Here is a 25,537-nt window from a genome sequence, read left to right as displayed (position 1 = left end):
TAGGTTTTGTTTTTTTGCTGGATGAAATCGATGCATCTCAAGTTAGCTCCCTGATACGGAAGAACGCGTATGCATGAAAATAAAAGTGTGTACTTATTTTTTTTTGGTAAGTTTGATCTCCACTTCTATTACCCTTTCATATTGATCAGAGTGGCACAGTTTATGAGTTTAACATGGAAGAGGTGACGTGAATTTAACTTTCATATGTTGTAAGAATGTAAGGGGAGAGATCTGTTTTATTGGGTGTGGTCCATATGTATCGGTGGTTAATATGTGTAAACGGTTTTCCTAGCAGCTTGCTAGTTTAAACCTTTAATTTACATAATAAAATTATTTTGTTGGTCGTTTAAAAGAAAATTATTATTTCAAATCATCAACTAATCAACTAATGATAAAAAATTATAATATACAATATTCCTTGGTCCATATTTTTAGCTCGTATACTCATAAGTCTATCCATCCTTTCTTCGTCTTCATTTACAGATAAGTAAGTTCTCGTCGTCGGTGATCGAAAAACTTTGGAGATTGAGTACTCCGGTTAACAAACGGTTTAGCCGACCGGAGGGTCAGTTTGGTAATGTTAAATGGTCCTCCGAAGATAACACTAAATGTGTTTGATAGTGACTTGGTGACACTTAGTAGGGTGGTATAGAAATAGTGACACCTTAGCTATAGGATCTCTTGGTAACACCAATGGCACTCCGGTAAAGCTAGTGGTCCTCCATATGACGATGACGGTCGGCAAACTTAAAAATATGCTCTAAAATGACTTGTAAATAAATAAAATAAACTAGTTATTTTTGGTTATATTACTAATTTTGGTTAACATAAATAACATATATAAAACTATAAAAGAAATTATTTAGTCGCTTTATCTCAATACCCAAGGATAGAAATTAAGGTGCAAATCGTGTCAGGTTGATGCGTTGAATTTTTTCAACCCTAATCAGACCCATATACTTATTCGTGTAGCGTCATGTAATGTCAAAACCATTGTTGTGTTGGGTTGTGTTCGGATCATGTTCCAAGTCAATCCGTTTTTATGTTCATTTATGAATTTATATCTACATAAGATCTCTAGTGACTTAGGAAAACTATAAACAGCTAATTACATGCTTCGATTCATACAAAACTTTTTGATAATTTGTGTTATGTTAATTGTTATTTTTCCTTGTATCTATCTCTCATTAACATTAACAAACTAATTTATATATTTAGCTCAAGATTAGATTAAACAAATGAGAACAGTCACGTACAAAATAGAAAAGTATAACTAATAAAATAAAATTGATAACAAATGAAGAATAAATAAAAAGTTCAAAATAGAAATTGATTTCACTTTTTAATAGTTAATATAGAAAAAATATTTAACTTTAATTTTAACAGTTTTCAATTTTTCATGTCTGATTTCAAAATATTAACTTCATTAAAAAAAAATTCAACGGTTAAAAGATCAATTCATTTCTTAAACGTATCGCGTTTAGTTTACCTGTTTAAGAGAACTGGTCGCGTATACCGATCCGAAATATGTTTTTGTTCATGTCTTGTTCGTATCATGTTTTGGGCCCGGTTAGGAATCTCCGGCGCTAGTTTGGATTGATCCGTCCATAGTTTTTCGTTTTCAAAACTTCTATTAAAACCAACAAATTAGCTTAAGGGGTATTCTAGGGACACCATCATTTTTGCCCAAAAAAATCCACAAATACGCTTTGTATAGCCCTATACGGGATGAATATGGGGACCCAATACGCCCCGTATAACACTATACGGGGCGTATAGAGCGGTGTATGGTGTCCCTAGTAGGCAACTTTAATGATAAAGCCCACGTTTGCAACTTTAAATTTTATGTATATGGATCCTGTGCTGTTTCTGGGCTTCATCAGGGCCTTTTGGGCTTGCTACTGCTAGTTTGATACACCACCCCTAACTTTTCGACTTATAGTGCGAAAACAAAATTAGAGTTTTTTTTTTGTCTTCTGTTTATTAATATTTAAAACTTATTATTATCAAGAACAAACCTTTTAATCATTTAATCGTATAATAACAACAACAATAATTAGTGAAGATTAAAAAAAAGTCATTTTCTAACGCATTTAATTGATGTACTATTATATTACATATGAAGAAATCATCATACAATTACAATCAATGTTTTCCCAAAAGCAGGTGACAAAACCATGATAGGTGTTACCCCACATGCAAAAGCAAAAGGTTACAAAATAGAAGAGACATTATTTATTGTTACAACTTTAACAAAAAAAAAAGAAAAACCTTTGAATTATCTTTATTAAACTCATTTACTAGTTCACTAATCAAGTGTCCTTTATGCCAAAAATGAACAACGCTATGAGTCGTAAAAGGTACATCAATAGGGATAGAGCTAAGGAGAATCCATACCTCTAAAACATATTGATTCCTTTTAACATATTAGTTAGGTATATCTTTTTTTTGGTTTGGCAATATGTACTTTGATGTGTCATACAAAACATCGTGAAAAAGTTGAAAAGATGAGTGTGGTTTTAATGTTGTGAAACTAAACATGGAATACATGATTATATTAAAGTGAGGAAAGGTACTTATTTCATCACGCCATGTAATACAAGGGCATTTGTTATTGATCTTTATTTTTAATTTGGTTTAGAGTTGTTGGTTGTGGTTTTTTTTTTAAAAAGAAACAATAAAAAAAATCAATGAATATAATCATGAAGTGTTTTATTTATAGTACATTTGGTTTGTGGATTGAACATTTGTATTGTATTGTATTGTATTGTTTGCGTTAGAGGCTTATGACAGGTGTTTTGAGTCTCGGTTTGCTTATTTACATTTTTCTTTTCACTGTAAAGCGCCAACTTTAGTAATTGAATCTTTAGACATTAAGGCGGGCTTTTTTATGGGTCGTACAAAAGACGAGAGAGAAATTTATTAGGCAACTTAGGAAACGGTCTCGGATCATATAAAAAAAAGTTGGTGGGCTTGGTCTAGGATGTTTGAGATAAATAAATATTAGTCTTCTAGCAAAATGGTGGTGAGATGCAAGAAAGAATCAAAGAGATTATGGATGAGAGTTATATATTGTATTCGTTTGTCAAAGAAGCATTGTTCCTTGCAAATCATTTGTTTAGGACGTTCAATGCAATATAACAAGCACCAAGACCGAGTGAACGACCTGGCTAAAATATGTCAGTTTTATGACTTTAATAGGTATAAGAACCGTGGTGATGTAGTTGTATGGAAGTGGTCTTGACCTCCTAAAGCAAATGCTAGTTTTGCGAAACATGGATAAATGATAGTGTAGCGGAGAATTAGATGGTTCATTCTCGGAATCTCGGTTAAGTCTATTCGATTATTGTGCAATAATCCGATAGGTCAACAACAAAATGATATAGTGTAACGGAGTATGGGGTTCACATAAAAGTGAATAACTATATGTTTGCTTGGAGGGCTGAGGTGAATTGTGTTCCTATCTTTGACGATTTCACCCAAAGAAATTTGGTAATAAGCTCGATTTGATGCCCCGTTTGCAACAAAATCCTATAAACAACCGATCTTCTACTCACATTGTGTTGCACAAAGAACTATTTGGCAATTGATCTGCAAGATCCAAACATTTATGTTTTATCCACTCGATATCTATGATTTCCATAAAAGACTAATTCCTAATTCATTGAAATAGAAGTTTATTCATGCAGTAATTCTTACCTCTTAAGATGTTTAAGAAAAGTTAAGAAATCGTTTTGAGTTTAATGGATTATGAAAAAAAAAACTTGTGCTTATCTTATATTCAAGCTCATGGCAAAAAATCAAATAAACAAACTTCATGTGAATAAATAAAACAAATGTAAACTAAACTCTTTATCATATCATATAAATATTGATGTAGTTTTAACTATTATTGCTAGTCTTTTTTCTTTTTTTCTAAACAGCTAAATGTTACAGCATACGTAAATGAACCCTTGATCTCCTATTTTAGGCCCTAACCATCATACAACCTCATAAAAACATGAATGACACATTATTGGTAGTCTTTTTTCTTTTTTTGTTTGAACAACTAATTTTTTATTTCTACCTTCTAGTCTTTACTAGATAACAAAATGCCTTTACCACCACAACAAAAGGGGCGAGACACGTTGCTGCTAGTCACCTTATTATAAAATTAGGATGTAAGCGAACTGGACGTCCGTCCGATAAGAAGTTCGTTTATGTTCGTCCGATTAATAAACGAACAGAACATGGGAAAAAAAGTTTCGTTCGGTAAGCTTAACGAACGAACACGGACAAGGGCCAAGTCTGTTCGATAGTGTTCGTGAACGTCCGGTAACGTTCATCCGATTACGTTTGGTAATGCTTGTCCGGTAACGTCCGTCGGGTATTGTAAGTGTTTAGATCTATCTAGTATTGTAATTTAATTGTGGAATTTTAATTGTAGAATTTCTAGTGCTATTAATCACGCTTTTCTATTACTACATATGTCTGATGTCTCTTAAAGTAATCCACTTTATGTTAATATATTAAGTTTTAAGTATATTTGTCTGTTATATGATGTAATTTCAAAATTGTAGGTGAAGCTGTTTAGATTTATGTTTGGAATTAATATGTAACCATTTATGTTTGTCCATTAGTGTCCGTTGTTCGTTAATATTCACATGTTCGCTTGTTAATTAGTGTCTTATCCGTTAGCATATGTTTATCTGTCAAAAGTTTAACGGACGAACACGAACATGCTCTCGTTCGATCCGGTTCGGTCCGTGTACACAGTACACCCTATATGAAATGTATGGAAAAAAAACAAGGAAAATCTCATCCATTGTGTTATCTTTTTTTTTATAAAAATTAATAATCATCATAATTTACTCCAGAAATCAAGATATTATAATTATAATAATAATTATCCATATCTCTGAAATTGCCAACAAAACCCTAATTCTTTTTCCTCACTCCCCCAAACCCTAACCAACTCAAACCCATTGCCTACCTTCCTCTTTCATCTTTCTCTAAAACCTTCCATCTTTCTTTCTTCACATCACTTTAGCCTTCCAAAATGGTGGCTGATAAGGGCAAAAAACCCAAAACTGGAGACAAAACTGATGACCAAAACGATGAACAAATCGACACTGAGCTTGTGTTAACCATTGAAAAGCTGCAGGAGATCCAAGATGAGCTTGAAAAGGTACAACCTTTTTTCTTGTTTTTGCTAAATTAACAATCTTTATGCTTTATTTGAACCAAATTGAGGTTGATTGTTACAAATTGTTATATGGGTATGCTTAAAGATTCTTTATAATCATGTATTTGTAAATAATTTTTTACCTTTTAGCAGAAATTTGTTACATTTGTATCCAAATTTCAGCAATCTTTTTTCTTGATTTTGTTAAATTAATAATCTTTATGCTTGATTTGAACCGAATTGAGGTTGATAATTACAAACTGCTATCTGGGTATTCTATATATGTAAACAATTTTTTACTTTTTAGCTGAAATTTGTTACATTTGTACCCAATTTGTTGTAGGTTCAGATATTAATGAAAAGGTGCCCCTGTTTATTTATTTAAATTAACAATCTTTATACTTGATTGAACCAAATTGAAGTTGATTATTACAAATTGTTATCTGGGTATGCTTCAAGACTCTTTATAATTATATATTTGTAAACAATTACTCATCTTTTAGCAGAAATTTGTTACATTTGTACCCAAATTTGGTTAATTTGTTGTTTGATAGGTAAGTTGGTGTTAAATTAACAATCTTTATACTTGATTTGAACCAAATTGAGGTTGATTATTACAAATTGTCATTTGGGTATGCTTAAAGATTTTTTATATCATGTATTTGTCAACAATTTTTCACCTTTTAGCAGAAAGTTGTTTCATTTGTACCCAAATTTGGTTAATTCGATGGGTAAATTGGTGTGTAATTTTGTGGGTCCAGATTAATTTAAAGGTGTTAAATTAATAATCTTTATGCTTGATTTGAACCAAACTGAGGGTCGGAGGTTGATTTTTACAAATTGTTATTTGGGTATGCTTTAAGATTTTTTATTATTATATATATGTCAACAAATTTTCACCTTTTAGCAGAAATTTGTTACATTTGTACCCGATTTGTTGTGTGTTCTGAAATATATTAGTTTGTAGTTTGATTGGTAAGTGTGTAATTTGTGTGTGTTTAGATTAATGAGAAGGCTAGTGATGAGGTGTTAGAAGTGGAGCAGAAGTTTAACGAGGTTAGGAAGCCGGTTTATGATAAACGGAGCGAAATCATCAAGTCCATTCCCGATTTCTGGCTGACTGCTGTGAGTAATTTATCATTATTATTTACTCCGTATTATGATTTGTATTTTGTTATGATGGTGTTTTTGATCTTTTGAGTCTGATCTGTTTTTGTTTACGCAGTTCTTGAGTCACCCTGTTCTCTCTGATCTTCTCAATGAAGAAGACCAAAAGGTGAATACTTTATGTATAATTTAATAATTTTGTAACCCGTTTATAATTCGTTAAATGAGTAAATAATTATCTTGTTTTGTTTATTTTCTACTAGATTTTTAAGCATTTGACCTCTATTGAAGTGGAAGATTTCAAAGATATGAAGTTGGGCTATTCCATCGCGTTTGTGAGTTATTCGTTTCTTATGTTATATGATTGTTTATTTTGTGTTTGATTATATACTTTTTCAATTTATTTGTTTGATTATATACTTTTTTTCAGAACTTCAGTCCGAACCCGTATTTTGAAGACGCAAAACTCACCAAGACTTTCACCTTCCTCGAAGAGGGAACAACCAAAATCACTTCCACCCCTATTAAGTGGAAAGAGGGCATGGTAAAAACATTTTTACCGATACATTTATTAACAAATATTATAATTGCTCGACCGCGTTTTTGGTTAATTATGTTTCCTTTTTTTTTTGTAGGGTGTTCCGAATGGAGTTGCACATGAGAAAAATGGAAATAAGAGGCCTCATGAAGAGGACAGGTACTTATTATTATTATTTTTATTTTTATTGCATTTCCTTTAATTTTTACTAAAAAATATATTTATTTAGCGATAACTTGTTATATTGAGTAATAATTTATTTTTTCCATTTTATATTTTTGTACAGTTTTTTTGGCTGGTTCAGTGAAACCCAACAGAAAGAAGACATGGAAGAAATTCATGACGAGGTATGTTTACTTTGACTTGCACTCGCCAACTTTAATAATATCTCGTTAATGTTATAAAGACGTGTTCCACTCTTCAGGTTGCTGAAATAATCAAGGAGGATTTATGGACTAATCCGTTAACATATTTCAACAATGTAATTTCTTATATCACATATTCACATCCGATATTCATTTTCTTGTATTTTTTTTTTCTCTAAAAATCTTTTGTTGCACAATTTTTTTGTTGTAGGATGCTGACGAGGAAGAATTTGATGGTGACGAAGAGGTAATATTTAAGGGTTTGTTTTATTAATGTTTTTAAGATACGGGTCTAACGTCTAGATGTCAACAGGAGAACGGGACGGATGATGAAGACGACGAGGAGCAGGAGGAATGAAGGAAACTGAACGGGTTTGTGTAAAGTGGATCTTGATAAAGTTGCAGAAGGTTTCAGGTTTAGTGGTATGTTGGCTATAACAAAACTGTTCGTCGTGGTCGGTTCATAGGTTTATAGTTAATTATCTACCTTTTCCTCTTTCTAAATATGTGCCCGAACTGCAATTTTGGACTATGCTATCGGTTTAAGAATGAAAAACCTAGATGTTTAGGGATGGAACGGGTTTAAGAAGAAAGAAGCAGTCTTGGGTTGATTATTTGGAGGTCATGTGCTTTGTATGTTATGTTTTGTGATATGGCGGTTTGTCGTTAAGCATGATGTTGGTTTAGTCATAAGTAATGGATGTTAAAAATCGTTAGAAACGATGTGTGAAAATTAGCGTAATCTCAAAAAATGACTAAAACATAACCATTTTGGCCGATTTAGTTTAGTTTTGTAGAAAGCTTAGTTGCTGGTTCAGTTTAAACATTTTCATTAAAGTAGGTCCGAATTGGGGATGAGATTGATATGGTACCCATGCCGCTACCGAAAGTACTTGTACCGAATAACAATAAAGCTGAATACCGTGTACCATATCGAAGTTACTGGTAGGGTACACGTAGAGGTATCGGTACAATACAAACTTTGGTACCAATTTGTTTTGTTTTGTTTTTTTATTCAAATCTTCAATGATCTTGTTACTAGAATAAGTTAAATCGGTTCGGGTATGGTATGCGATGGTTACCAAATTGTCTAAACTGGTATGGGTATTGTACCGACATTTAATAAACCATAATTCTAAAACAGTAATACCACAACTAAAACATAATACCAAACATGTACAATATATTCTTGGTTGGACCTTTTTTTAAGATATGATATGCAGAGCTTCCCAATAAAAACCTTCACATATTCTAAACGAGTACAAAAACATATAATTACTTGTTCTCCTAAGTCCTAAGTGGAGAATACTAAAATTCTAAAATCTTGATACTGATACCCGTACCGAATAGGCTAAATCAATATGGGTACGGATATTCGGAATTTTTTTATTCCATTGATCAAATTTTGTATTTGATTATTATTTTTTCTCCAATTTTGATTCTAATATTGATCCAATTTATAGTTTTCCATATAATGCTAAACTTTGTATGTCGTAGAGGTTCATCTGGGTATTGTTGCTTATACCTGTGCAACTCTAATTAGTGGATTATTATTGGGTGGGAAACCATTTGGGGATGATCTAGAGTAACAAAAAAGGGTTTTGCTTCATGAAGAAAATGTTAATTGGTTTGTGAATGCTCTGCATTTGAGACCAAGCCAAATCCTCAAGCTAACTTTTTAATTTGCAATAGGGGTTGCATATTGTAACAAAACCATTATCGTAACATATTGTGTCCAAAATCTTTCTTGCCTAAAAATCTGAAATGTTCCAGGTTTGCAAAAGATGTTGTCAATTGTTTGAAGAAAAAATTGCAAACTCAAGAACCCTAATGTTCAATGACTTTTTTGATTCAAACTTGCATATATTTTAAACTTTTCTTACAATTCCGTTATTTTCTACTCTTATTTATAAATCTTGAAGTGACGGTTTATACAGGATTTTAGCTTTTAGAGACAATGGCAGAGAATTGTGGTGAAAACCTACTCCTGGAGATGATTAAGATTGTTAAGAAAAAGGTCAATTTTCCATTTGACTTTCATAGTGGCATATAGATTAAAGAGTAACAATCCATTTTAGTAGCTCAAAAGATCTTCGGCTGTTAAAGAACTGAAGTTTGCAGGAAGTCCAAGTTTGATTTTTAACAATTAAAATGAATTAATTAATAATAATTTTTAGATAGTAATCATTCAAGGCAAATTAAAGAGTGATTTTTTAAGATTGATAGCACATACCAACAGTAATTCTTTATTCCACTTGCTAGTCATACAATGTCATATCAACAAACACAAAAAAAAAAACAAGTTTTAAGAACTAAAACAGTAAAGTAAAAGCCACACACGTAGATATTTATACATGTTTCGATATAAATTTGATTCAAGTCGCTTCCGTTTCTTCACATACATGGGTTACTATAGAAAGTGTTGGTCTTGTATCCGCGCTGAAGACCCGAAACCTCAGTTATGAACCCGAACCTAGCCCTAGGGTATGGATAGGGTGCATACCCAAACTTTGGCGCCTTATATAATATACATATGTACAATACTTGTACTATTACGTAGCTTGATTTCTTTTTATGTAAAGTTATTCTAGTTTAGTGGTAATCGCTTCATGCTCCATGTTATTACCTTGTTGATCAGGGTTTAAGTCCTCCCTAGGACTTTTAATTGTATTCGAGTTTTTTGTGTCTTTTTACACATATATGATTAGTAGCTTCAATCTAAGGGGTGTTTGGGTGAGCTTTTAAATTTTACTTACTTGATTTTTAAAAAACAAAAACACTTTTAAAAAACTTCATTTTGAAGCTTTTGTGAAAGCTTTGCCAAACACCTTTTTGATTTTCAAAAGGGTCATACTAGGAACACACCACACGCCCATATAGGGCCATATAGGGGTCATATACATAGGGCTATACAGGGCATATATATACACCCCGTATAGCCCTATACGGGGAGTATTGGTGGGTGCTTTAGCAAAAAAAGGGTGGTGTCCCAAGAAAACCTATTTTTAAAAATCAAAATAAGCAAGTTTGAAAAGCTCACCCAAACACCCCCTAGTTAAATTAGTAGTAGCATCATATATAAAGGTCGCTAGCGTTGTAAATGAAATCAAACATAATGATTAAAAGAGATCCCATGAATGAACCAAGAATGGCATAGAGAATGCATACTTGGGAACTTAACACACTCAATAATTCGTAAGGGATGAATTTGTTAAAATACTCCACTATACATTTTGAACAAGCACATTAGGTGTGAATGAAAACATAAGGTGTGAATGAACTTCACGCATACATACGGTGTGAATGAAAAACCCAAACATCTAAGATGTGGGTTTTATGTTTACTTTTCTGGGTATCTATTATATATATAAACGAAAACATAAAAATCCTACGTGTCGTAATGTGATCGCTCCCTCTTTTTTTGGAGTTACCAGATTTGCTTGATTTTTAAATAGAGGCTTCTCATGCATTTAACCCGAATTCATAGGTATGGGTCTTATCAAACCCAGATATTTATTAAACGGGTTATAACATCTCATTAAATTAAAAACTAATCTCACCAAATATTTAATATAAAAATCCTATAAAGTAGGGATATACCCAAAATTAATATCTGATTTATTTAAAAAAAAGATATATATTATTTATAATTAAAAAACCAATTTTATAGTAAAAAAATAAACGGGTCTTGGGTCTCGTCAAACCCATATAGCTTTTAAACCGGGTTGTAACATCTCATTTATTTATGAAACAATTTATTATCAAACAATAAGTATATTATTAACTTTCATACAATAAAAAAATAAAAATTCAAAAAATAAATAATATTATAAACAAATAATATAAAACAACCCCCGTTATACGGGGGATAAAAACTAGTTAAATATATATATGTTATATTTTAAAACCGACAACAACAGCAAAATCTGAACATGGAGAATGGATTCCGGTCATCACCTCAAAAGGCACGTTGGTTGTCAACATAAGCGATGTTGTTCGGGTAACATAGTGTTTATTACAACTCTTAAAGACCAACTAAAAAATAGTATCATAATAAGTTATAAGTTCGATACATTTTGTACTTGTTGAGTAATAAGAAATTTAAAAGTGCGACACAAAGAAGCCGCATTCTTATATATTTTTCTATAACTTGCAAAGGGTAAAATGGGTGGAGGTGTTGCTGGGATTTACTTAAGAGAGTTTGGAATAGAGGTAATGTACCGAGGGTTGTATTCAGGGGAGGCTCGGAGGGTGTGCGAGTCGCACCATCGGCCGTGGCATATACGTTTCGGGGGTACAAACTTTTTTATTCATGTTACATATATATATATATATATATATATTTTTGGTGTTAAAAAGAAGGTTATTCGCAATGGTTTATAAGATAATTACATGCTCAGAATGGTTTCTGCTTATAATAAATCGGTCGATAAAAGTTTTATTTATGTACGTTAGCGAATAAAAAATCCGTATTGATATTTCCGTTTCGTGTACGGTATCCGGTACCAATTTTTTCCAGAAACGGTATTGGTATTTCCGATACTAGTACGATATCCCTACACTACAATGATACTTAACCAACAAATGAATTTGTCGGCAAAAGTAAATGTAAATAAATAAACCTTTAAAAAATCCCTAGGTAATGTTTGGTATACATGAATGACATGGGGAATTAAATGACTTAGATTCCGTTTGTTTTTGCTTAAAAGTTCTGCAAATACATAAGCATTTGAAAACAGTTTTTTTTTTAGGACATGAAAAATGTTTTTATAATCATAAAAAATAAACTAATACTCCGTATCAAACTTATTTACACCCTACCAACACCCATTGTTCACCACCACCACCACCCACCATCACCCATCGTCCGCCACCACCACCGTCCACCACCACCATTCACCACCCACCACCATCTTCTGCCACCACCGCCCGCCATCGTCCACTACCACTGTCATCGTCCACCACCGCCGCCTACATGGAGAATGGGTAGTCATCACCTCAAAATGTGAACAAACTACAAAACTATATGTGGAAAACAAAATATTCTAAGCAGATGAGATCAAAACAACTCTATGTAACTGTTTCTCAGTCAAACTATCAAACAGATAACAATACAGAGACAAAAATAAGTCATGAAATGTGTGTGTATATCACCTAATCTAGTGTACATAAATATCATATGAATACAAAGACAAAAACGGACAAGATTCAAGGTCCAGTCAAAACAGATTCCTTTTTATGTTTTTCATCTCCATCGGATGCATTTCCGTTTGTTAAAGAATCATGCGAAGTTTGATGTTGCGGAGGTGGAAGCGATTGCAAAAAGTTAAAGTAGGAGTATTTTATATCAAATTGCATATCATACCCTGCAAGAAGAAATATTATTACGTAATTAAACGATTACCAATCAAACAAATGAAAACTACTTTTTCATAAGTAAAATTACAATAATTCACTGCAATGGTGAGTCCTCGGCTGTCTGGAGTCTGTCGAACATAATGAAACCACATGCTCGGCCTACATAACAACAAACGTATTAGTACTTATATAATTTCAATTCATTGGTTATTAATTTTACATACACATAATAATGTTATATGGTAAAGATGCTTACAATTAGAGAATTTCACCAGCCTTAACAGTGACCTCAAATGGCTTCGGTCCGTTAAAGTATAGCGGGAATTTAGACATTTCTTCCTCTTTGTTTTCAGGCAATGGGTAAGGATTCACACTGCACCAAGGGACATTTCGTGGCGGGTTCTCAATTTCCAATTTAAATTCACCAGTTTCCTGTAATATTATTAACGACTTTGGTTTATTACTTGATAATCAAACAAATGTGAACAAAATTTTTAGTTCACTCAAATCACTTGGTTAAACGAACCAACATTAACACATGTCATGTTTGATCATATATGTCCATGAACATCTGTTAACGTGCATTTATGTTCGTCAGCTTACAACGGTTTATGTCTATTCGTTTATGAATTCTTTTAGGCCCAATACACTTTAATCTAACTGTAAGTTAAAGAAATTAAAACATCACCCATAACAATTCAATCTAGTTTTATTAACTATTTAGACCGAACAGACTGATGTCCACCCTGCTTTTTTATATTCTTTCGTAAACTATCAACAAATGAAAATAAACGAACACAAGCACACTCATTTTCTTAACTAACTCATCCGCTTAATTGTTTGTGTTCAATTTTTGTTCAGTTAAAGCTAAACAAACATAAATTATATTTACTTTTAGGGGTGTGCAAGAAACCGAAAAAACTGATCTGAAAAAAAAACCGACGGTTTGGTTTTGTGTTTTTGTAAAACCGCACTAACGGTTCGGTTTTGGTTTTGCATGTACAAAAACTCAAAAAAACCGAACCGAACCGAATTCCTAAATTTTTAACTTTTATATAATTTTTAATAAGTAATTTATAAGAATTTAATAAATATGTAACTCCAATATTTTTGATCAATTGTATAATAGTCTATTATTTTACAATTAACAAAATTATTTATACATAAATTCATTAAGTTTTGCCAACTTTTTTTTCAGCCCAAAACTTTTAAGCTCAAATGACAAAGACCGTACAAATTCTCATAATGATCCTTATGAAAGGAGGTCTCGGACAAGTGATTCCCAATCCAGAGATTAACGGCCTCGGAAACCTCACGGACTTCTTCCCACAGGGTTTGGAGGTGCTCTGGGTTCATGGTTTGTAGGGTTTTGGACACGGAAAAGAAAACAAAACAAAAGTGCCTTTTGGTGCAACTAACCAACCACACGGGTAGAGTTGCTTCAAAACTTAAAATTGGTTTTGGGTTGAAACCGGTTCGGTTTAGTCAACAATAGTTAAAACTGGTTTTTGTTCGGTTTCGGTTCGGGTTGAAACCAGTTTCTAGACCAAGTTGCGATCGGTCCGGTTCGGGTTTTGATAGGTTTCAGTTCGGTTTGGAACCGGTTTTTGGGGAGAAAGTTACAAACTGGTTCCAAACCTACGGTTTCAGTCGGTTCCAAACCGGTTTCTACATAATTGGTTTCAAACCATTTCAGTTTTGGTTCGATTTTCGGGTCAGTTAGGTTAACTGGTATATTTGCCCAATTCTAACCACGGGTAAGTGCGAGCAGAAAACCGAAAAACCGAACCGAAACCGAATTAACCGAAAAAACCAAAGCATCAACGACATTTTTTTTTAAACCGAAATTTCGGTTTCGGTTCGGTTACCCATTTCTAAAATACCGAAAAAAACCAAACCGACATATTAACTTAACCGAACCGAACCGTATTGCTTCAAAACCCACTAGAATATTTTAATTGTTTAGCCCAACATTGTGGTCCGTCTTTGTTTTATATACCAAGTGTGGTCCAGTTAGTATACAATATTATTTGACTTAATCATTGATGGTGATGACGATTATGGAGATTATGAAATGATGAAGATTGGGAGTAACTTTGAAGATGAAGAATACGAAGATGATGAAAGTTGGGATATTATTGGTGTTATGTTATTTTTTACTTTACTTCTCCGCTAAACTGGATTGCCTTTGACAATAAAACTGAAAGCTAACAGCGTTATTGATCACATTGCCGGTATGGAATATTATCGGTGACCAATAGATTATATTTTGAACATGAAAAGTTCAACGTCTAAAACATAATACCATAACACCATCAAAAACACATTTAAACCTTAAGTACACAAACCCGAGTAAGCAAGACGATGAACAGCCTCTGTGCACAACGAGTAACGACTCCAAAGAGGTAAACAGATTACATGTTATTCAGAAATATGTACGTAAACGCAACCCGATTTACAGAAAGTAAACAAGACATAAAGCATATTACAAATCTGAGAAAGCTACCATACGGTTAATAAGAGTTCCACCACAACAAACACAAAATACAAGCCGTCCAATCCCTCGTAACGATCGACAGACAAACCAACCTCAGTATCTGTAATCATCCTCAGAAAATATGCTGTTACCTCTATACCGCACTTCCCTGTCAGACTGCACAAAACAAATAGATAATGAAAACCAGATCTCATAACTAATTAGTAAAAAATAATAGTTAAAACGCATACGCGATGAATGATTTCTTGAAATGCTTCCGGCCCGTGCTCCTGAATGTACTTCTCAGCAGCAGTTAAGATGTCATCTGGTTTACTGAACACGTCTTTCTTTCTTGGAACATACCAAATGTTAATCGTTTGTTTTCCATTGTAAAACGGTCTAACATACTGCTCATAAACATATGCAGCGCCACTAAAGTATGGTATCACCAACCAGCAGGTTACAATCAGCTTTGCATATGACCAGAATGGGATCCTGACAAGTTTTATAAACATAATAAAAAAAAGCAAATTAGCAACTGCACTATAAATAGGCCTGTCAAACGAGTCGGGCGGGTTCATGTTACGGGTCAGAACGAGTTCAAGTCAAAACAAGCCAATTCAAAAAAAGCGTTATCTTGGTTAGGGTCGGAACGGGTTTTGTGTCAGAATGAGTACAGTAGAAAATTCAGATAATTTGACTAATATTCCTCATTAAAAGGATTTCAAAAATCCTTCCATAACCGCTGCCACCGTGACATGCGTTAAGTGGTGCCGGGTGGGCGTAACCCGGCCCCTGTATGCGCTTAACCCAACACACGACGTGTAACCGGCTCTGCACAAGTAACGCGTGTTCAAGCGTTGATTACTTGCGTTTCAATGCCGGTTATGCGCATTTTGGTTCTGGGCTACACGTGTACCAGACTACCAGCATCAGTTACACGTCCGATGCCATGTCACCGCGTGCCAAGGCCGGGTTGCCCGTCCCATATCAACCCATCCTGACCCGTTTGAAAAATAAGACCAACCCATTCTGACCCGTTTGAAAAATGACACCAACCCATTCTGACCCATTTGAAAAATAACACCAACCCATTCTAACCCGCATTTCACTAAACATGACTGTCTGAATCAACCACTCTAACCCGTTCAAATGAAAAAAAACACCCATAACTAAAAAGCATACAACTTTACCATTCAATAAGCTTAGCAAACGTTAACTCGAAGAGGGTAATCATGGAATACAAAACCCAATACGTCAGCCATTGCTGATCATCCACCGGAGATTTAGTTTCAATCGCTCTAATCGAAGCATACCTATTGCACATCAACATAACCATATCAACATTTACTAATTACCTTACACAATAACACAAAACCCACAAATCTATTCACAATAATACAACTTACAAAGGATAAGCCAAACTAACCACTGGGCTGCAAGATAAAACACACAATTAAACCAAATCAGATTCCTCACAAAACCCTAAAAATTTAAACTTTAATTCACTAAAAATAGTAATCATGATCTGGGTTTATGTTCAATTAACAAGATATGAAGGTACAAGATGTTAATTTAAAGTATGAATAAATTACCCAGCAAGAATGTCGAAGTTTTGGGCTATTAGTTTAAGCAAACTTACAGCTCCAGATCCAGATCCCATGTTCGATTAATAAAGAAAACCAACCTGCAAATAATCAATTTGTTTTTACAAATCTTAAAAGTGAAGATGATGCTGATGTGAGAGAGATAGAGGGTTTGGAGAAAGAGATGGAAGTGTGATTAAGTTGGTGTTTCACGCGGCTATTAACTTTAGATGGTTTATGTTAACCACGTTTTCAACTAACCCCAATACTTCTAATACGTCATAATACGTCAAGAAGGAAATTTATCACTATGAGTAAAACCCTTTGAATCAGGTTTCGAACTTAATTATAAAGATTTGTCTCTGTATCATTAGACCACAAGATCAATGGCTATTAATTTTTGTTAGTAAAAATACAAAACTTAGATGTCGTTAATATTGTTGTCAAGTACATATGGGTTTAAGGGGTTGTTTGGCAACTTATGCAACTAAAAGTGTTGAGTTGGAAAGAGATTTAAATGTTGAACAAACTATAAGTCAGTGAGTGTTGAATCTGCCGATATGCTGACGATGGTGGTGATAGGTCGAGGAGGTGGTGCGTGAGTGACAGGCTGAGGGTTATGAATACATGAATTTGCAAATATGTAAAATTTTTATTTAATATTATTTTAAAACTTATTAGGTAAGAAGTTTGTTGACTAATTCAAACATGTCATTCTAATAATTCAAACACACTAAATGCTAGGTGATTCACATGTAGTCTTTTAATGGAATCATTAAGAGACTGCCAAACAACATCTTATACAACACACCGAACCCATTGTGAAAATCAAGCGGTTTCATATATCCAAAAACCGGACTTCCCATATTTTGGTTCGATATATATGCCAAAGTTGACACAAACCGACCAATGTACACCATTGGTGAAGATCATGGGATTGATGTTTTCTGGCATACATGTGTTTGAGATTCTCTCTATTAAAGTCGACAAAGCCAATAACACTTAAGAGCCACATGTCATGATCGTATGTGACAAGACGTCAAAAACTCGCGAGGGTGTTTAGCATGGTCTTTCTTGGCATCCTCGCAAGAAATGCATTGATAGAACTAGTTATAACTATCGATTGACCAATTGTCAATAATCAATATGAAAGGGCTAATTCATTATTAGAATTTCTGCTGTAAAAATGTGTATTTTGATAATAACTTTTAAAGTTGAGGCTTATGAATTTATAATGATTATGATGTGTCACATCAACATATAGAGGTTGTAGATGATCGATCACGATAGCATGGTGAAGAGTCATGAAAGGTGAAGAGTCATGAAATAAAGAAAGCACATAATGAGGAGAATAATGAAGAGAAAGAAATTAATAACATCAATTGACAATTGTGGTCCTATGGTAGGGTATATTGAAAAATCAACAAACTTGATTTATTATTGGTGAAAATGTGAGATCAAAGAAGTCGATAGAGAACTTTATGGAAGTCAAGAAGCAAAAAAATAACTGATCCATCGAAACTTTCTACTTTGAGAACTCAATGGCGAGTTCTTTTCAAGTAACGGAGAAAGACGAGTGGCAAATAATCTAATTAGTGTTTTCACACCCCGTATATGAATTTCAAAGATTTCTATGGACTTTCATTCAATAAGAATATCGTAAGTTGTTATTACTCAAAAATTCTTTTATCATCGCATTAGTAATCTTAGTAAAACGAAATATCATGTACATGCTAGTATGCTACACATTCAATAATACCTTATTTTTCTTTTTAATGGCATTTCTTCTGCTGCAACAGATTGCAATTTTGTCCTACCTCTAAGAGTAACTTTCTAAATTTGATGGAAATCACTACATGATTGATGCCTATGTGCATTTGGTGGGGATCAGGAGCAAGTTACATGTTAATATAAGGCTAAAGCCATACGGAAAAATGTTTGAAAATGCACCTCAACCAAGCTTTTAAATAAATTACTTTACATTTCAACATAAGTAGCGCAGCGCAAAACATGATAAATTAAATTCGCTCGTGACCTAGAAAAATATTCATTTCGTGATTTTATATATGTTCATCGCATAATGATAATATTAAAAAAATTCTCGAGATTGTTCACTGAAACGTAAGAATTAACGTACGTCCTCATTCCTCAAACATGTCAATCGTACCCTTTCACTTGTTCCCTATAAATTGATTGTCCTTGAACTACAAATTTGGACATGGTCATCATATGTTCCCATCATGAACGCCTTTCAGGAACAAATTGTTTCACCAACCTCTTCTACTAAAGTATAAGTGAATAACCATTATGTACGGTTGATGTTGTATCATTCTTTTCTTTATTGATCATGCACAATCAAAAACGATAACATGTACATGATTTGGATGTCTTGCTAAACATATGTGTATTGCAAGTTATATGATTAGATTATGTGATTAGAATTAGTAAGAGTGCACTTAATTACTTTTATTGCCTCTGGTCTGTCACATGATTGTGTAATTTGTTTCATGAAGTGTGAATATTTTGGTGATTGCAGCATTTATCATTGCATTCTAGGATTACATGGTAACATACATTAAATATTTAGTAAATACAGTTACGCTGTTAATTAATAGCTAACTGACAAAATCGACCGTTTGGGTGGGTTGTATAACCACCATATACGACTTTTAGTTAGAGCAGTGATGGGCGACCTCTAATGATCTATTCTGCTGGAGAGCCCGGTTTTTTTTTAAGAAAAAGTGTATATATATTTATAAAAGAGACCGAATTTAAAACAATAACCTTGAAACAAGTTGCAACTAAACCCACAAACCTTTTAGACCCTTAATATTTTTTATTTAAAAAAAACTCACTATTTTTATAGAAAAACTTAACATAAAGACCTATTTTTTTATGCACACTTCAGGCACCCGAAATTTCGGAGATAGTGACCAACTTGTTTTCTGTATGAGTTGGGTGCGGTTGACCCGAAGCACTTGCCCTACTTAATTCTTGTAAAGAAAATAGAACAAACATAGAATAATGGAAGACAAGTTTTAGACAGATTAACTCTATGAGACTATGAGTATGTATCATTTTTTATTATATATAATACAAACTGAGTTATATCTGGATAATGGGTAAGTGGGCAACAAGTTGCGCCGCTATCCTCTTTTGAATCGCAAAGCATATTGTACTAAATATAAATCCTTGGTTCCTCGGGCTCTGCGAGTCACTGTGGACCACCTTCTGCACCCGCTCCAAAAAGCGAACCGCCTCGGGAGCTAGGGATCCAAATGTGTCGAAGGCAAATGGAATGAACACGTGCTGATTCTCCAAACACGCTACATCATGCTTAGCAACCTTCCTAGATTCCGCTCTCAAAACCGCCTGTTCCGGAACGAAGCCACTGTCTCTCAGCCCCACCAACGGGGACACCCCAGTGAGGTCAACACACGCATGCTTACCCCCTTCCCAGCCAAACACAAGAACGTCCGCAGGACGCAGGGTAGATCTTCCCTCTCGCAGATCAGTCAAAAAGTTAACAGGTGCCTCTTTCTTGGCTGAGATCCCGGCACGCCTAAGCACATCCCATAAGACATCTCTAACCCAGTCATGACGATACTTGAATCCCGGCAATTCCTTACAGTGGAGGGCATGCTCACCAAATCTATCCAAATAAGCTTTTTTTACAAATAGGGCATGATTCATTTGGAGGGAATAGAGGAACCATAAGCCAGTATTTAAGGATGGCTCTGTATTCAACTGCCGACATCCGTTGCCCAAGAACTTCAATAGGCACAACGGTCAAAAAATCCTGGGCATGAGCCCCCTTGAGACAAGCTAAGACTTCCTTTTGTCTCAGGGTCATATCGTATCGCTCCTCCAAATCATGTACGTGTTTACCATAAAGATCACTCGCCAAGGTTTGTTGAGGTTTCTTGGGGGCGGTCTCCTTATCAGTAAAACCGCCTAGATCAAGGTCTGGGAGAGTTGCTCCAATATTACCAAGTGCAAAAGAGTAGTCAGGATCCACCCCCATAACACCAGCGTTTCGCAGGATGTGGTCCTGCAATTTCCTGATGCAATGGAAAATTTATGCAATAAGTTAATTATAGGACTGTAGAGGTAGAGTACCAAAAAGACCCAAATACCCTTAAGTACCACTCGCGGGTCACAGAGAATCCTCTTATAAACCACCCGCGGGACGCATGGATCACCCGCATATCACGAATAAGGAGGAACGTCCTCATAACACACGCGGAAGCATCCTGACATCCTCAAAAGCCATCCGCATGACAGGATATCTGTCTGCCTAAATATCCGAAAGACAATGCCAGCGGACAGCTTTCATCACTCAAATACTCTCTAGAAGGAGGTTCATGATTCTTACTTGGGGAATACGTGACTGAATAACCAATGAATAAAGGACATCTGGCCAGTTTGTTATAACCGTGCACATGGCCAGGGTGCAATCCATCTTATCATTGGGCGACGCATGTCTAGGTTGTTATACTCATGCACATGGGACGTATAGCTCAACCTATCACAAGAGGACACGCTTCCAGGCAGTTATCAAAGATCTTCTAGAAGAGGACAGCTGGCTCAATCACTTTCCTGCATCCTTCGGCTATAAATACCTTGTCAAATGGTATGAGGTATTCATTCACTCACTTGCATTCTGACTACACTTAGTCTGCTTACTTCAGTACTTTCTTCATTTACGAATGTTACTGATTCTCACGCCGGAGGGTGGTTACAGGAAGACCCCCCCTCTTGTCCTTCCTGTAACGAGACTCACGGTGTCTGTTTTGCAGGTTCCGGTCATTGTACTTTGGGAAGCTTTACTCATATCTTAGTTGTAATTATTGTACTTTACCCTGTAGACTCATTGGATCCAGGACCCATACCCGGAGATTGGATCCGTGTTTCTTCAAGGACTCTTAAGATGATTCATAGAGGTTGATAAACAAGTCATGTTATAAGAATCCAAGATGTTACTATCTTCTTTACCGTAGGATACTAAAAGAAACTAGAGCCAATGGTAAAAATACAAAGCTGGTTAATATATATGTACTACTGATCGATTCTGTAAGTTTCTGTAATATGATTCGCTAAAATCGATGTTGAGATGCTTGTTGCCTTCTGATTTTTTAGCAAATATTCCTGATCATCCCACTAAACATAAAAAGAAGTGAAAAGCATCCAACTCAGAAAATTATTTTAAGAATTTATCAACCGACAGCTTTCAAGTGCATATATATATAACATGAAAACAAGAACACGGTATATATGTATGCCGATGTGAACTCACCTTGAAACATTCTTAAATTCTTCTAACCAAGTATGTACGTATGATCATAAATTAAAGCACTAATTAGCTAAGCATATGAAGAACAAAATCATAAAGCAAAAATCAGTTTAGGGTTTTGACTTTTATTAAATTTTGGTATCCAAAAGTTAAAAGCAGTACCAACTACCAAGTGTATAAGTCCAGTTAATTAACATCATGTCCTGAGTGGGGAGTTTAATGAGACAGCAGAACATTATAGTTTTTACGTGTCTAAGGTTTATTGTATATTTGCATATTTATCTATCATTGGTGGAAAGTTTATGAGGTTTACGCTTTTCGATTTCCAGAGTTACTTGAGATGTATAAATACTCAGCGCTTCCTAAGAAGGCAAAGGTGTTTCATGGGACATCTTTGATCAATGTTTGGAGCTTGTGGAAGGCTTGGAATGCAGTGGTATATAATCGTTGATCGATTTGGGTGAAGGAGATCAAGGTTGTCAGTTTTCTTTGTGTGCGGAATAGGTCACTTTTAAGGGGGTAAGGTTACCGTGTTTTGTTGTTGTATTTGTGTGTTGAGCCTCTAGCTAGCTATTAAAATTTGTTGTCTTTAAAGGTAACTAATATTATTTAGAGGAAATAGTAAATGTTCTATATAAACTCATTTGAAAATTTTGGTTCATCGGCACAAGTGCTATATGTATGGACATAACTTTATAATGAAGCTAGCATGTTGCTCGGCTTCCAAACATGCCAAATAACGTACTATAGTGTACGTGTTTCTGCTTGTTGCGGTTAATTGTTAGCACCAACAAGTCTTTTAGCAAGGTGTTAAAACCAGATCCATCATGTTAATTGGGGCTGAATTCAAACAACCGCACCAAGACCCAAGCCAATCCCATATTGTTGTCATGACTCACAAGAACTTAGCTGATCCATTTAAAACAAGTAGGCTGAATTTCAAAAATAATCATTCTTAACGACTGAATAGAGAAGGTTCCTGAAGAAACACTAACCGGACCCCGGACAGATTACTGGTAACCTGGGGGTTAGATAGATGTTTCCCACGAGGGGTTAGACCCTTGGAAGATGGTTCTTCTGATAACCTGCAAAACAGACACCGTGAGCTCGTCACTGAGAAGGGGGGGTTCCTCCTTGTGACCACCCTCCGGCGTGAGAATCAGACTAGATTGCTCTTTAAATATAAAAGTATATTAAGAGATTGCTAGAGCAGATATCAGGTATATTATGATGATAATGTGATATGATATGATGTTGAGATGATCATACCATTTGGGGTATTTATAGCCGAAGGTAGGTTTCCAAGGAGGTATGGCCGGCTGCTACAGTGTTCCTGTTCATCAACAGTTGCCTACGCACGTGCCCCGTTGGTAGTTGGTGGGTAGGCAGCGGCTGATAGTGACCAGGCCTGCTGTGTACTATTCCCTTTCCACCAACTGCCGGCTACGCACGTGGTATGACAGTAGTTGGTGAGTAGGCAGCGGCTAATAGTGATACAGTACAGGAGCATGCTGCTCGCCATACTGTATCAGTGAGCTATCGTATCTCTGATCAGATCTTTCGCCCATACCTCGTCAGGTACAGTAAAAGATCCTTCAGTATACGGACTGGCTTATTTGGGCGGAAGTATTCCCCCTCCCGCCTCTGTGCGGGATTGCTCCCGGCTTGGCTCATTCCTTCAGGTGACACTGAATGATCGAGAGCTAAGTGCCTTGTGCGTGTAGCCATGCTGCGCGGGTGGCCTTCCCTAATGGCTTGTATCCGAGGCTGCGGGGACAGGCGGAGTCCTTCACCATTGGGAGGCATTTCCTGCGGGACCAGCTTGCGTACTGCGCGTAAGGACGTCACGTCTCTGAGCATGGCTGGTCCTGCGGATCCAGTTGGTCTCTGCGCAGACGTCCCTGTTTAAGGTGAGTCTTGCGGGTCCAACTGGGCTCTGCTGGGAGCTACCTCTTCAAGTCCCCCCAGTCCAATGTTCTTCTCCTGAGTGTTTAATAAAGTGAGGTGAACTTTTGGACTTGAGCAAAGGGTTTTGAAAAGGGTTTTGTAAGGTTTTCCATGGGGATTCTTTCCGCGGAAGTCCTTGTCACTTGCAGAAATGCCCGAGTTTCCTGCTTGGTCTTTGGGTATGATGCGGGTAGGTCTGTAACCTCCTCGCAAGTCAGGAGCATTGAGTCCCAGTTGTATGGATTTTCCATGAGGTTTTGGTAGTTTTGAACATAGTGATCAATTATGTTAAGACCACCAATTCCATCCTGGAGCTTCAAACAACGTAGTTCTCGACGTTCCCGCTATGCGGGGATGTTATTTCCGTTTCCGCAAGCATTGCCCAGAAGATCCTTCTTGGTTTTAATTCCCAGCGGAGCGCTAGGTATGTGAAGGGTTTTGCCTTAACACTGTACCTGCGCTCGTCTTACGGTTACTTTACTTCCAAGGTATTCCTGGCGTTAATTCCCTGCGGGTGCTAGGTATGTGAAGGGTTTTGCCTGAACACTGTACCCGCAGCCGTCTTATAGTTACTTGGTTGCCGAGGTACTTGGCTTCAATTCCCTGCGGGTGTTCGGTATGTGAAGGGTTTTGCCTTTACACTGTACCCGCATCCGTCTTACGGTTACTTGTTTGCCAAGGTTTATTTGGCTTCAATTCCCTGCGGGTGCTAGGTATGTGAAGGGTTTTGCCTTTACACTGTACCCGCATCCGTCTTACGGTTACTTGTTTGCCAAGGTTTATTTGGCTTCAATTCCCTGCGGGTGCTAGGTATGTGAAGGGTTTTGCCTTTACACTGTACCCGCATCCGTCTTACGGTTACTTGTTTGCCAAGGGGTAAGGGGTATTTTCCCGCTTACTTTTTAATATTTTCAAATTTTTGAATTTTGAAATTCGAAGAGTTGGTGAAAAGATAAGAACAGTCCAAACCTCTGAAACGTCGTGCGACGGTTTCTTCTGACTGTGTCAGGACGTGCAGGAAGTTATGTGTCACACCCTCAAAATCCACTAACGGAGTTTTACCGTCAGAGGGTGTTAACTGGCAGGATCGGAATCATTAGTTATAACCAAACCAAAGAAAAACGTTTAAATGAAAGTAAGTGCGGAAGCGTAAAACCTTAATTCAAAAGTTGCGTCACGCAGGACGACTTAAAACCAAATGTAACTGTTAAAATTAAGTTTGCAGAATAAAAGTGTTTTCATTAATGCATGCTCCTAAACCGCGCGCCCGCCTCGGCTACCTGAGAATAACATACTAAAAGTGTCAACACAAGGTTGGTGAGTTCACAAGTAAAATAAGATAAATCGTTTAGCGTTTTGCGTAACCTCGTTACGACGTTTAAGTGTGTAACCACGTTACAGCGTTTGAGTGTGTAACCACGTTACAGCGTTTGAGTGTGTAACCACGTTACAGCGTTTGAGTGTGTAACCACGTTACAGCGTTTGAGTGTGTAACCACGTTACAGCGTTTGAGTGTGTAACCACGTTACAGCGTTTGAGTGTGTAACCACGTTACAGCGTTTGAGTGTGTAACCACGTTACAGCGTTTGAGTGTGTAACCACGTTACAGCGTTTGAGTGTGTAACCACGTTACAGCGTTTGAGTGTGTAACTACGTTACAGCGTTTAAGTGTTTTGCATTACCAGATAGTGTTATGTCAAATT

At 35.8% G+C, this 25,537-nt stretch overlaps 2 protein-coding genes and 1 long non-coding RNA gene across 3 annotated transcripts; 1 reads left to right on the top strand and 2 right to left on the bottom strand.

Moving 5' to 3' along the window:
- Nucleotides 1-4,925: 4,925 nt before the first annotated feature.
- On the top strand, nt 4,926-7,815 carry LOC143573717 (NAP1-related protein 1-like). The gene is made up of 10 exons (XM_077058520.1): nt 4,926-5,167; nt 6,167-6,289; nt 6,390-6,440; nt 6,535-6,606; nt 6,702-6,815; nt 6,907-6,968; nt 7,096-7,156; nt 7,234-7,290; nt 7,386-7,421; nt 7,488-7,815. Exons 1-10 carry the CDS (start codon nt 5,039-5,041, stop codon nt 7,530-7,532), a joined length of 750 nt encoding a protein of 249 aa, XP_076914635.1. The 5' UTR covers nt 4,926-5,038; the 3' UTR covers nt 7,533-7,815.
- A 4,449-nt stretch (nt 7,816-12,264) lies between these two features.
- LOC143573739 (uncharacterized) lies at nt 12,265-12,967 on the bottom strand. The gene is made up of 3 exons (XR_013142485.1): nt 12,789-12,967; nt 12,621-12,691; nt 12,265-12,540 (listed from the first exon to the last, which is right to left on the bottom strand). It is a non-coding gene; the product is annotated as an uncharacterized LOC143573739 (long non-coding RNA).
- Nucleotides 12,968-14,883: 1,916 nt separating this feature from the next.
- On the bottom strand, nt 14,884-16,762 carry LOC143573738 (HVA22-like protein a). The gene is made up of 5 exons (XM_077058538.1): nt 16,604-16,762; nt 16,418-16,444; nt 16,202-16,324; nt 15,260-15,503; nt 14,884-15,185 (listed from the first exon to the last, which is right to left on the bottom strand). The coding sequence occupies exons 1-5, from the start codon at nt 16,669-16,671 to the stop codon at nt 15,123-15,125; spliced, it is 525 nt and encodes a 174-aa protein (XP_076914653.1). The 5' UTR covers nt 16,672-16,762; the 3' UTR covers nt 14,884-15,122.
- Nucleotides 16,763-25,537: the final 8,775 nt, after the last annotated feature.

The sequence above is a fragment of the Bidens hawaiensis genome, unplaced genomic scaffold (genome assembly GCF_021521415.1).
Source record: "Bidens hawaiensis isolate Kalapana, Puna unplaced genomic scaffold, B.hawaiensis_p1.1 tig00026617_1, whole genome shotgun sequence".
In the NCBI taxonomy this organism is placed as follows: domain Eukaryota; kingdom Viridiplantae; phylum Streptophyta; class Magnoliopsida; order Asterales; family Asteraceae; genus Bidens; species Bidens hawaiensis.
The sequence above is the reverse complement of the archived record's forward strand: the minus strand, read 5'-3'. Positions and strand labels throughout refer to the sequence as shown.

Excerpts from the sequence above, each read along its gene's own strand:
- LOC143573717 (XM_077058520.1), top strand. The coding sequence starts at position 5,039 with ATGGTGGCTGATAAGGGCAAAAAACCCAAAACTGGAGACAAAACTGAT. Across the intron at positions 5,168-6,166 it reads TCCAAGATGAGCTTGAAAAG|ATTAATGAGAAGGCTAGTGA; the intron begins GTACAACCTTTT and ends GTGTGTGTTTAG. Across the intron at positions 6,290-6,389 it reads CCGATTTCTGGCTGACTGCT|TTCTTGAGTCACCCTGTTCT; the intron begins GTGAGTAATTTA and ends TTGTTTACGCAG.
- LOC143573738 (XM_077058538.1), bottom strand. The coding sequence starts at position 16,671 with ATGGGATCTGGATCTGGAGCTGTAAGTTTGCTTAAACTAATAGCCCAA. Across the intron at positions 16,445-16,603 it reads AACTTCGACATTCTTGCTGG|CCCAGTGGTTAGTTTGGCTT; the intron begins GTAATTTATTCA and ends TTTATCTTGCAG. Across the intron at positions 16,325-16,417 it reads GTTAGTTTGGCTTATCCTTT|GTATGCTTCGATTAGAGCGA; the intron begins GTAAGTTGTATT and ends GATGTGCAATAG.